Source organism: Tachypleus tridentatus, chromosome 12 (genome assembly GCF_004210375.1).
Source record: "Tachypleus tridentatus isolate NWPU-2018 chromosome 12, ASM421037v1, whole genome shotgun sequence".
NCBI classification, from domain to species: Eukaryota; Metazoa; Arthropoda; class Merostomata; order Xiphosura; family Limulidae; genus Tachypleus; species Tachypleus tridentatus.
In genome coordinates, this window is record NC_134836.1 from 75,072,475 (window position 1) to 75,086,837 (window position 14,363).

General features: G+C 31.5%; 1 protein-coding gene across 1 annotated transcript in view; it reads right to left on the minus strand.

The window, feature by feature from the left end:
* LOC143233646 (activating signal cointegrator 1 complex subunit 2) overlaps positions 1-14,363 on the minus strand; it is a 38,599-nt gene that overhangs the window by 18,155 nt on the left and 6,081 nt on the right. The window contains exons 4-10 of the mRNA XM_076470103.1: positions 12,797-12,868; positions 9,115-9,229; positions 8,157-8,354; positions 6,587-6,822; positions 5,522-5,602; positions 4,587-4,694; positions 4,204-4,281 (exon numbers count right to left, since the gene is read on the minus strand). Coding sequence (XP_076326218.1) covers positions 4,204-4,281; positions 4,587-4,694; positions 5,522-5,602; positions 6,587-6,822; positions 8,157-8,354; positions 9,115-9,229; positions 12,797-12,868 — 888 coding nt within the window. The remainder of the gene's footprint in view (positions 1-4,203; positions 4,282-4,586; positions 4,695-5,521; positions 5,603-6,586; positions 6,823-8,156; positions 8,355-9,114; positions 9,230-12,796; positions 12,869-14,363) is intronic.

A 14,363-nucleotide genomic window follows, 5' to 3' on the forward strand; every position in this document is an offset into this window, starting at 1 on the left:
AACAGGAATCATTAGGGGAGGGAAGCCCAAATGCATGGTACAAAATTGATAAACCACCCCATGAAGGATGAACTGAAGATACAAACAAGATTTTGGTAATATAGAGAGATGGGGAGATAAGCATTGGCAATGTCATTGTTGATCATCCATAAGCTTGTAGAAAGTGCCAACTGTAGGGTGATAATAACTCCAGGGTAAAACAGGACAGTTGAATGAAGTGACTGAGTTGGAGCAAACCTATGACAAACCTCCAGTTTCTGGTTCTCTTGAGAACAATAAAAAGTTTAGAAATAAAAATCTGGTGAAGAATGTAAAACAAGCTCAACGGCCTGTTAAGATAGTAGTTCCTGAATTGCCTGTAATAGATGCTGGCTGGTCAGGGGATTCCAAGGCAGAGGGAAGGAAACAGTTAGTTAAAAAAAACAATTGGATCATGAATCCTTCCAATAAAACATGAAAAACCTAATGATCTTTTATGAGAACATGCCAGTGATAAAAGATAATTTGCAAGCCATGCTCCCACTTGGTAGCCATCAGTACTATTGATAGTGTAACATGTTAAAGAAAGTAGTGAGATACATCCAAGGAAGAAGGAATAGGTAAGGGTTGGAAAGGGAAGCAGAAAAATCTGCCACATTGGGCTTCAACTGAGACAAATGGGCAACAAGATTGAAAAGGTTAGGTTTTCCTGAAGGACATCAATTAGTCTTTGTATTTACAATGCAAAAATCTGGGGTTCAATTTCTCTCAGTGAACATTGCATATAGCCTAGGTGTGGCTTTGCAATAAGAAAACATGTACATCCATGGTAAAGATAGATTTTTGTTCCACTGTTGTAAGTTATGATTCCAAAGACTCAGAGATTGTGTCAAAGATGTACTGCCATAGAAATGGGCCATACATAAATCCTAAAGACAAGACAATGAAAAACAGGCATATAGAGAGAATTACACACATTACTTTCCTATTGGTGGTGAAGTGAAACAATGGTTTACATGAAAGACATTCCTGTAGGAGGAAGTGGAAGGCTTGTGGCATATGTTAAGAAAACATTTACATATAGAGAACAGTACTGGATGAGAATAGCTAATCTCTGTATCTGAAACTTTTTTTTCGAAGGGTAAAGTACATAAATACAATTCTTTCAAACATTTAGCAACAACCTTTTTTTCTAAAATTGTAAGAGTGACTACAGAGGCAAATCTACTTTACATGTATTGTTTGTGGCAATTCATTTTTAAACTCTATGCTGCAATGGGTTACTTGTACTCTTATCACTGCAAGTATCAAAACTGACTTTTTTGCCTTATAACTTGTAAGATTCATTGCTGAGCCACCAGGACTGCTTTACAGATTTTTCTGATCTTTCTTTCCACATTATATTAAAACTTTACTTTAATCATTAGAATTTATATCCACAAAAAATGCTTCTACAAACATTCTTCTTGTAAACCTGGAAGCAGGCTTAAAACCTATTATTTATAACTAAATATGAAACAATTTTTCACCAAGAGAAAGGAATATATTTTAAAACTATCACCCACATTTTATACATACTTTGGCTTTATTAAATAACACATCAATAAATCTTTTGAATTTTACCATATGTTCTTTCTGACCAATGTGATTATTTGGATGTAGTACTGAAGATCTCATGAAAAATGAACACAAGTACCCTATCCTCACTTAATTTGGTCTAAGAAATAATTTTGCGTGCAAGAAGTCATGGTTTGTCACACTAACCTATTGTTTTGTTTCACCAATTTCACACACCAAGATGATTTACTGAGATTAGTAACTACCTAGTTTGTTTACATACATTTCTAGTTGAAACCACAGGGATATTCACAATCACATGCAATGTATCTACTTGTTAGTTTAGCTTTTCTATATTTACAAAACTTTAGACCCAAATTTGTTGAAATCTCTCTGTGACTTTCTGCTACTTATTGCCTTATAGAGTTGAACAAAACAGAAAATTAATTTTAAACATTTAGATCACTAATCTACAGTTAATTTACATGACAAAATGTGAATGAGGTTGAGAAACAGTCACTGTCCAAGCTTTATACAACTGCATTTTTTCTGAATCTACAAGGTTCAAATTAGTTCTATTTTGTTCAAAACTGTTAAATGTTAGAACTCAGCATGATGCTGACTAAACATAACAATACTGACATTGTTACACACAATAAAACATTTCCTCAGCAAGTTGTGGTATCATAATCAAATAATTTTACTGAGGACAAGAATGCTGTATAATGATAATGATAACATTAAAAAATTCACAATGACTGATATATATTCATTTTGAGTACACTAAAATTAATCCAAGATCAGCATTTACAAGCTTTTGTGCATAAAACTAAGTAAAACCTTTTTTATCTAATAAATTATTACTCGGAAGTACATAAGAAATGTTGGGAAAAATCACTAAAAGTTTATTTTCTATTCAATGGTGCAATTTTTCCCTCAAGCAATAGTACCAAAAAGTTAATGGGCAATAAATTTTAACACCTATCACAACTCAGACTTTCTTCCAATGCAATAATAATAATAATTGTAATAATGTTGTTCTATTACATTTAATAAACCTTATAATCAGCTGGGAGTATTAACATTGAACATGTTAATATTTAAATATTGAATTATGATAATATTAATAACACCTCCTTTAAGCAAACCACCATTTATACAAAAACAGTATTAAATAACCCTTTCATGTTGGGTCAGGGTTCAAAGCCCACATCATTGCATTTGTTGACTTGCATTCAAAATTTTATTGAACTACTATTTTATAAATACATGTCAATAAGTTTGGCATTAAATCATAAATTATAATTGAAACTTTAATATTATACACAAGCTAATTTTTTAACTTTAAAGTAAATATTAAAATAATACATTTAAATATAGCTTTTAGTGAGTCATGTGGTATGGTGAATGCAGCACTGTTTAAAATCAGATGTTTATGATATCAAAATACTAAGTCTATAATTTTGTATAAATTAGGAACTGAAATTACTAATACTAATGAGCTAGAGTATAAAATACAAACCTCACATATTTTTATTTTACTGAGATATGGCTTATGTACTGAATCAAACATGGTAGCCCTGTTCAACTCTTTCCAGTTTTTGAAATGGTCCTTTATGTTCTATTACTACAGTATATGATGTGTGAATAACCAATTAGCAGCTTAGAATGTCCACAGAGTGGTTCTCCCCATCATTTTAATCTCTGAAAGGCTTCCATGTTCTTTCAGTCCAAGTTCCCAAGGGGGTAAATTATATCTTTAGTATGCTTGAAGTTTTATATTTTATAAAATTTGTAAAACCTTCATTACTAAGGTAAATAAATTATTGTGGAACTCTATGGCACCAGTGTAGTTATTTACAATTTTTTGGTTATTTAATTGTATTTATAAAACTTTAAAAAAATATTGTTTGATATCCTCCGTGTGTGAAATTGTAAAAGGCTTAGCAACCTGTGTCCAGCAACAACCTGAATACAAAGGTTGTAGTGAGAAGAGATAATTGTTTGCTTCACTTCTTTCTTTACTGTTCTCTGTTTTAAAAATAAGTTTAATAATTTATCTCTAAATAGTAATAATCTATATACATACATAATGTATAATAATTGAAATGTGACTGTATATTAAAAAACACTGGTCCACTAAAACACAGCCACAATAGGGAAGACTAAAGGTCAGTTTTATATTACTGGATATCGTAGCCTGAAAGCATATGGACTGCATCAATGCAAGGTATGTAATGTTAGCTAGGCATGACTGGAAGGTCAATATAACAAAAAGTAATATATTTTATAATTTGTATATTATACTGAGCCCATTGTGAAAGAGTTAATGTAACAAAGAGGTGCACTCATCTTCGATGACAGTTCACAGCCAAATCAAATTTCTACATGCTCTAATTTGAACCTTCTCTTTAGGTACATATTTCTTTTAATCATGGAAGAATAACTTTTTTTTTTTTGCAGGAAATTTTGTACTGTACTGATCTCACTAGAATTCTAATGATTGCATTATGACCAACTGAGAGGTCTGTAATACCTCAGTAATATCAGTAAACTCTTAATATGTATACTTCATAAATAAAGATAATACATATTTTGCAATATAAAGCTCTTAGCAACAAACAATACGCATAATTAAAAAGTAGTATAAATTGTTATATGAGATACCTTTTCTCAGAAAGACAAGTGCTTAAGACCTGTAGTAAGTCCTCTAGGAATGGAACTTCTCCACTTTGATTGTTGGAGCTGAAAATAACACATAACAACATTAAACTGGTCTCACTGTAAAATAAATAAATAAATATACATTTGCTATGTTTTTTGTATATACACAGAAACCATCCTAAATCCAAAGCTAGAAGGTGCTTAGAATCTCACCTAACAGGAATACTTTATTTGATAATAAATAATTACTGACCATTACTCATTCTACAATGTAATTAAAAAAAGTAGAGAAAAATATTAAAGGATTCACAATAACTAAGAAAACATTAATAGATTCCAAAGCAATCAAATACAGTTTCAAGTTCACACATTAAAATAAAATTTACCTTGCCTCAATTATAGGTTGAATACAGCTGTGAACCAGAATATTCCGAAAGATTTTAATGAGACAAAACTTAGACAAAGAGATTCTTTTTCTGACTTCCTTCACAATACTAAAGAATAGAAAACACATCACAGAGAACAATGTTCATATTAAAGACATAGTACACATCCTCTAGCAACTAGATAATATAAATTTATGTTTTAATATTCAAAAAAAGTTTTTGATTAAGCCTCAAATGTAACTGCTTAAGCATCAAAGTGAAAATACTCTTCAAATGACTAGGTATCTAATCTTTTTTACATTACACACAAATACATTTAATAAATGTTCAAGAAGAGACATTCAAAACCTTGTGCATAAACCATAGCAGCTTTTAACCTCACACAAGGACAACAATAATAAAAACAAACGAAAGCTTGTTTCCTGAAGTCAACTTGTTTACACAGTTAAATGCAAGAGGTCAAATAGCAACAAAAAGGGCAAGTAGACGCTGACTTTTCAATGTTACATCTGTAGAAACATTTTTTTCACTAGAAGACATGTTCAGCTATTTACCATAATATGAAAAAACAAAATTCCTATTTTTCTTAAATATATTTTAGCATCCAAAGAAAACTAATAAAGCTAATCTAATAGTAAATAAACACAAAAATGTGATTTCTTTAGAACTGTAATAATAACAAAGTGATTTAAACCTTCCATACTATAGCTAAGTAATAAATTTGATCTTGCTATTATGTATCTGAGATATTCCACCATATCTTAAAGTTTTCTGCTACTTGCTTCATTATAAGTAACCACTAAGAGATATCCATTTTCAATTCCACAGTCTTCAATAGTAATGATAATACTAATTAAAACTGAGAAAACAAACTAAAACTAAACAATATCTGATTTAAATAATATTTTACAATGTGGCATAAGTTTAGAACATACTTTTTAATTTCCTCGTTTTTGACTCTAACAATCAGTTCTTCTTCCAAAGGATAGAATGTGCTTTCATAAAAGCTTGCTAACCTAAATTAATATAATAAAAAATGACAAAAATTGCATAATTAACCAAAGTTTATCTAATTTGTTGGCTTAACACAAAACACCTAATAACATATATATCATTTAGGCAAAGTATTCATGATGAAACTTTGTAGAATGGACAGCAACTGCCTGTTGTAGAGACACAAGTGTAGAGGACGACGTTTTGAAAGTTTTCCGCCTTTCGTCTGAACTTTCAAAATGTTGTCTTTTACATTTGTGTCTCCACAACAGGCAGTTGCCGTCCATTCTACAGTTTCAACACATACATCCTTTATAAATATTTACATAGTGCTGTTTTCAAATATCTCATATGATCAAGAATATGAAATACTGAACAAATACCTAATACAATCAAGGATATGAAATACCAAACAACAGTACATTGATCAGTGGATAAAGACAGATGACTGACTGCTTTCGATTAGAATTTTGACACTTGCAATTTTTATTTAAAATAACACCATGCTTTAGGTAGGTACAATGTTGTGTAATTACTACAACATACAACAGTGGCTGAGGTTTACAAAATTTTACTTTTAAGAATTCCAGTTGATTAAAAGTGTGAGAAGAGACAGTGATACACAGATAATTACATGTTTATTGAATGTGAAAAATGTAAGTTGTGGGTGACTGGTTGAGTCATGGTTCAAAAGAATAATAATAATTCTGAATGAAAGAAAGCAAAATCAACCCTCCAAAAAAAACATTTCCCTCTAATTTAAGTTCCATATAATCTATTAAAGTATCACATTCTAAGTAGTATTGTGTGAAATTTCTGCAATGTAGATTAGTTTTAAACAAATATTTTCTGTCTAGCTTTGTAACTACAGACAAGTAAGACACACAATATTACACTGATGTTACAATAAACCTAAAACCATATATAGAAACATTAGTAATGAAAACTACAAAGTTATTAAATGTTATTTTCACTTAGTGAAAAGAAAAATGATTTTTATATAACACCTTGGTGCTGTCCCTTGCTGGTAAAATACATGACAAGCAGGTGGATATACATCTAGAAAGGCACATAGGGTAACCAAAGTATCAACCAGGTATAATATCACATCTTGTAACTGTGGCCATGGAATTGTGGTCAGAAGTAATGGTTGACATACTTCATCAAGCTTCTGAGGGCCAGCAGTCTCTTCTGATTGGCTATCATGGTCCAAGCCTAGTTTTTTCTGAATTGTATCAAACACCTGAAATTACATGTCTTTATTAACACCAATAGTTTATTTAATTCAACTACAAAATAAACAATGGCTCTCCAATCACATTTATATCCCCTTCAGACTATATTTTGACTGCCCAGTATAAAACACCAAAATTATTTTCACCTTTAACGTGTCTCAGAACTGTGACACCTGAAAGCCCAAATTACATAATACTAAGATACCTCATGCAACTGACAGGAAGGGTTAGTACCTAGCTAAAACATACTTTAGTTTTATCTTACAGCACTTAAAACTGGTGTTCACTTCACTACCATGTGATTTGACCTTATTATTAAAAGAATAGTCCACCACAAACATAAACACTTATGTATCACTTGACAGAACTTCTACAAGGAGTTTCTTGAGCACTTGTAAGTTATGTAACTGAGATTATGTAGATTATAGAACTGAGTAAAACTACATTAAACTCCAGATGAAAATACGCTCCAATAAAATGAAAAGTATCCAAGTAGCATATGAAGCATCAAAGGTTTGTTTGTTTGTTTTTGAATTTCGCTCAAAGCTACACAAGGGCTATCTGTGCTAGCCATCCCTAATTTAGCAGTGTAAGACTAGAGGGATAGCAATTAGTCATCACCACCCACTGCCAACTCTTAGGCTACTCTTTTACAAATGAATAGTGGGCTTGACTGTCACATTATAATGCTCCCACAGCTGAAAGAGCAAGCATGTTGGTGCGACCGGGATTCAAACCTGCAACCCTCAGGCAATAAGTTGAATGCCTTAACCCGCCTGGCCATGCCGGGCCTAATAATCAAAGGAACAAGACCAGTCCTACAATAGAGTACCATGCGAGTCTTACACAAATTCTTTAAATGTATTAACACTGCAGCATGGCCACCTCGTTTCTTGTGTGATGGCAGGCCTTGTAATAATACAAGTTAGTGATTAATAAATTGCATGAATATGACAATGACTTTACTACTTCACTGCTGTAATCTGTTGTAAACAAATCACATTCTTATCGCACTAAATAACATTATGAAATAAGTCGTATAAAAACAACCACCACTGTCCAGATTTTTAATTTTGTAACGTGTTGTTTATTTATAGTCTATCAGTGGCTCAATGGTATGTCAAAAAGACAGCCTTTTGTGTAAAGATTTGCACTTAACAACAAACAAATTACTTATAAACAAAACTGACTGTATTTGTATGAAACTTTTTATTTAATGAAATGGTTTCAATGAGCCACTAATAAGTATTTAACATTGTAGCTAAATTGAAAATACTCTAAAATGACTCATCTTGAAACTCGTATAATTTTCCTAAACCAAGTCCAAAAATAACATTCATACCTCCAAAATTGTCGGAACAGCTTCTGAAAGGTCATTTTCATATGACCTTTGTGCCATAAAAATGTTCTCCACCATTTTGTGTAGTAAAGCTTCATTACCTTGGGAGTAGAGTACTGCCAGGTCCATCAGTTTTGGAATATCGAAAAGGTAGTTATCGTAAATTATTGTACCGAACTGTTTTGGCGTAATATGGGCTGACTGTTTAAACAAAGGACTTACAATAAAGAAAAGTAATTTATTAAGTTAGATATTTTCAGATAATTGCAAGTTTCAGACAGATTATTTGAAATGTTTCATAACTATAAAAAGCTCATATTCTTTAACTTACAAGTGTTATAGTATTTCATGAACAAAACTAATTTGGTGATAATTATATTTAACTACTTGTAAACTAAAATTATATTGTTACCAAATACCTTTCGTAATGAAATTTTACAATGCTTTTATAAGTTTCCTTTTATAATTTATTCTGAACTGTTAAAAAAGAAATTATGATAAAAAAATTGTTCTATCAACTTATATATTTAATATATGAGACCCACTGGTGGTATAAATTAGTTTTGTTCTATCTTTTTTTTTTGCCATTTAAAGTAATACAACATGTTCCTGGTTATGTGAAAACAAAACAATCTAACAATATAAGAATATGTACTGAGAAAATGAGGTTAATATTTCTCATGATTATTATGTTACAAATCTGGTTAGTTTTTTACCTTATCTATTTATCAGTAACTACCAATTCCATCATACTGTTCAGGATGCATTTCTCAGTTTCATATAATTGTGTTTGAAACAGACACATATACTTTATAATAAAACTAAAAACAGACTCAGAAATGAAACAAAATAACATTAAAGACCACATCTAACTTGTACAATTTTGAAACAATACTGTTCGGTTCCTAGATTTTATTGCTATAATACTAACAGTTATTGAAACTAATGTAAGAAATCTTGCCTTGGTTTCTTTGTACGTAGACATACGTAGGTACACCATAAAAACCAATCTGTGTACCTGCTGAAAGGCCTGTTTCATTTCTTCAGTCACCATTAAGTCATCTAGGTCATAATACCTAGACAGAACAAGAAAAGTTTTTAAAATCTACTGTGAGTATAAAAACACATATTTGAGAAGAACAAAATGAGCTTTTATGACAGAGTTTTGAAAATAAAGCAGCTGGTGAGTGTGAAGCAAAATAATACGTTTATCCAACTTATGACCAAACTTTCATAAAATATACTTAACTGTTCCCATAAAATTTATCATTTTATAACAACCAAATAAAGACTACTTGTATTTATTTAAACCACTATTAATTTAACACATCTTTAATGTAGGAATATTTGTCTTTATATCAGTATTAATTTAACACATCTTTAATGTAGGGATATTTGTCTTTATATCAGTATTAATTTAACACATCTTTAATGTAGGGATATTTGTCTTTATTTATAACAAAATATCCTCAACCAAAACCTTCTTTAAATTGGTCAAATCACTGTTGTTGATTTTTCCTTTCTATAAAACCCACATATATCAAACCATACCAATTATATTACACGGTTTCCTGTGGTCTCGTACACTGCTGGCCAAAATCTTAAGGCCTGTGAACATAAAGAAAAAATATGCATTTTGTATTGTTATACTGAACCACCTATTTGAATAGAGCTTTGAAAGATGAAAATAAGAAATGGGAAAATAAAAATAAAAAACTTTTGTAGCATTTGATAGGGAAAATGTGAACACTGTAATTAGCCTAAATACTAGCTGGTCAAAAGTTTAAGAACATACCAAAAAGAAGTCCTAAACAGGGTAGGAAATGCCCAACAAGAGGTCTCGGTAGTGAGTTGCACGGCCGTCATTGCGAATAACTGCAAACATTTACTTTGGCATGGTCAATATAAGTGTTTGCAGAAGGCTGGCTGGAATGCTATTCCAAGTGGTGAAGATGGCTTCACAAAGATCATACACTGTTTGGAATTGATGTCCATTTCGACAGACTTCCCTTGCCATCCACCCCCAAACATTTTCAATGAGGTTCAGTTTGGGTGAACACACTGGATGATATAAAAGAATCATGTTATTTGCCATGAAAAAGTCCTTTGTCCTGTGGGAATTGTGGATTGCAGCGTTGTCATGCTGAAAGATCCAGTCATTTCCACACAAGCGAAGGCCTTCAGTTAATAATGATGCTCTCTCCAACATACCAGTGTAGCCAGCTGCTGTTTGATGCCCCTGTATAACCTGAAGCTCCATTGTTCCATGGAAGGAGAAAGCACCTCAGATCATGATGGAACCTCCTCCACTGTGTCGTGTAGAAAATGTCTCCAGTGGGATAACTTTATTGTGCCAGTAACGTTGGAAGCCATCTGGACCATCCAAGTTACATTTTGTCTCATCATTTTGTCCACTTTTCTTCATCCCATGTTTGGTGCTTCTCAGCAAAATTTAACCCGAGCTGTTTTGTGGTGTGGAAGGAGGCGTGGCCTTTGAAGATGGTTATGGTTTTTAAAGCCTTTCTCTCGTAGATGCCATCTTATTGTTCTTGAGCTGTATTCTGCATCTGTAAGGGTCTTAATCTGGATCAACTATCGGCTGGTGTCTTGCCGGACAACCGATCGAATCCTCCTGTTCAATGCTGGCGAAATTTTCTTGGGCCGACAACTTGAAATTCTCGTTCCGTATCCCTCAGGGTATTTTAAAAAATTTTCAACAGCAGTTTTACTATGCCGAATATCACCAGCAATGGCACATTGAGAGAGATCTTGCTTTTGTAGCTCGACAATTCTGCCACGTTCAAACTGTCACCTTTGCCATGTTTTTACTCAATGTAACACAGGAGATGGCAGTGGGAGATGTTGATAACACTAATGCTTGAACACAAATGACTAAATTTCATTACATGTTTACCGATTAACATTTCATTTCAGTATGGTCTTTAATTTTTGACCAACTAGTATTTAGGCTACTTTCATAGTGTTCACATTTTCCCTATTAAATACTAAAACAGTTTTATGTTTATTTTCTCTTTTCTTATTTTCATCTTTCAAAGCTCTACTCAAATAAGCGGTTGGGTCTAACAATGCAAAATGCATATTTGTTCTTTATGTTCATTGGCCTTAAGATTTTGGCCAGCAGTGCAGTTATAGCAGAGTACACTGACAAGTGTTTCTCTGATATCAACTTTATTTTATTTTGCCTAGTTTATCTTTACAACTTTGACTTTAAATAACTTTTATAGATTCCTCTTCAAATTTGACCAACTTTTTTTCTTCATTAAAATTAACTGTTGATTGTGACCCAAACAATATCCTTTTTTAACTGGTCAGAGCAATTTGACACTAGGTTTAAAAGTGTATTACATGCAATTTAATATTTGAAGAACATGCATCCCTTGTATAAGACCCAGTGACCATTCTGGATCCATAGGCAGAATATGAGTATCATTCAGTATGTCTGAAATACCATGTTGATAATTTTAAAAGTTAAAAATATTAAAAACAATTTTTATTAGTTTTACTCTGTTCTTCATATAATGTTTGATATAAATCACTTCATTTTATTGTAAAGTGATATATAAAACCCTCATAACTAACGTATTTCTACTTCAAGTTAAAACGACTATATCTACATAAAATGGTATCATTTAATAAAATAATATTATATAAAGTGTTAAGATATTCAAATACTTGTACATTTTGATATTCAACTGGTTCAAATAATAAAAAATCAAAGAACTAAACATTTATTCTTATACTAGCTAGAAGTATCCATTTCCTGGATGGAAGTTACTTGAATTCACGATTAATGAAATGTTATCATACGACATGAAAGGTTGATTCCCTTATACGTAATTATAAAAAGACACAAAAATGTCCACAAAAACTGCAAGATACAAAATTTGAGACTGCAAATTTACGTGTATTTCTGCACAAACCTAACAAATCCTCATGCCAAATTTGGTGAAGATCTAACAACAGAGGGCAAAATAATGGTAAACAAAAATGCCCAAATAAAAATCACAAAATGCAAAATTGAAAATTTGTATGTATTTCCCCATGCACCCAATGAACTTTCATACCAAATTTGATGAAAGCCAATTTACAGGAGGTGGGGTTACAGCACAAAATGTAAAAGTATCCACAAAACCACAAAACACACAATTAAGAATTTCAATGTACTCCCCCATGTAGACCTAATAAACCTCCACACCAATTTTGGTAAAGATCCATCTACAGTTGCAGTAGTTACATGCACATATAACAGACAGTACCATTATATTTATATAAATATCACATAAGAAATTTACTACTTTAAAGATAACTTTAATTAATCTGGTAAGACAAGCATTGATTCTGCAATGAACTGTATCAGCGTGGATTCTCTCAGTGGACATCAGTTTCTTTGTAACTTGTAAGGAACCCTGTACCAGACAATACTTTCATTTCTGTGTCACTGGCCTGGAGTAATATTGTGGACAACACTTTTGTCCCTTCAGTGGTCTGATATCATCAACTCAACAGTGAAAGATTAATAAATCTGGTCATATCTAATCTACCAAAAAATGAATTGTCATTATGTCTTAACAAAGACATTATATCAGTTTTGTATAAAGAAACTTGACTAACACTGATTTTACCTTGGAGCATAAGATAAGTAGGATCCAAGACAGTTTTTCAGAGTCTCATCAAACACTACTTGAGACCAAAACCTACAGTGAGATATCAAACACATTTCATTATCTGTTGCCAAATATTAAAAGTTAAGTATAATCTGCTGCTAAATATTAAGCATATTCTGTTTTTATAAATAGAAAGTAGCAGTTTTCATCAATTAAAACTGAAATTCTTCAAACATACATACCATTAGGGATGTCTGAAAAAAGTGAATTATTAGCTGTCATAAAATAACACTAAACTTTAATATAATTTAGATTTTATAAACAAAATCAAGTGAGAAACAAACAAAACTCTTGCTCATCACAATATTTACTGTAAAATCAAACATACAATCAATTTTAGTCACCATGCAATTTGATTTGGGAAAAATAGAAATAAAACAATATAACATTATTAAAATGAAACAAAGACTGATATAACAAAAAAATATACTGAATTCACTTGATAAAATATCCTAGCATTTTATTTTTATTTCCATATTCTCCATGTGAATGGTTTTATTTTTACTATCAGCATTTGTCCTTTGTCCCCTTAATTTTAAGTACCTAACCATTTTAATCTGTAAGAACAACATATTTTTTAATACAAGCTTAACTATGAAGTTAAACACAATAACCAGGATTGACAAGAATAAAAAGAAAATTTAAGCAAGTTTATAAAATAATTTTTGTGACTAGTTCTTACAAAAGATTAATTATTATTTTGTCTTAAGTAGTAGCTTGATCTTAATACCTCACTAAGATATAACATAACTACAAGAATTTCATCAGGGCATCAACACCATTTGCTTTTCCCAGCTCAAAGTTCAGATGAAACAAAAGAAAGGATCAGTTTTTCATTGAAGTTGGATATAAAATGATGAAATCAAAGAGTGGTTAAGGTATTCCCTCTCATATAACATACACACAACAAAGGACTAGTTCCTTTGAAGCTTTCTTGTACATACTGTTCATGCCATAGGAAACCATTCACTCTTTTATTAAACTCTTGTACACACTAGTATCTTAACTGTCATTTTAAAATATTAAACTTGTGTAAACTTATCTTATTATTTCCAGTAGACAGTAAGCAAAGGTTTTTTTTATCCTGTCTATCCATACTTTTAGAAACTTTTGTAAACTTCAAAAGTGTCATCTCTTTTTTTCAAGAGAAAATCATCTAAGAAATCTTAACATATCCCATAAAACAATCTTTCCATCTCCAGAATAATACATTAGCCATCCTCTGAACCATTTTCAATAAATCAATGTGCATTCTTAGGTAAAAGATCAAAACTGTACATGTAACCTAAGTTACAATAACCCAAGTTTCTTACCCTGTGCCCCCTATAGAGAGGTCATTACACTTAATACAAAAGATACAGAGGATAAAACATTAACTATGTTTACAATAAGGAGTTAAAGAAAAAATCTGTGAAAACTAGAAGGAATGCTGTAAGACACCAAATCATAAATGCAGCATTCTTGAATTTTAATGGTACAGTAGTAGTGCAGTGGTTAAGGTCAAAATGAAAACTGAAAGGTGTAA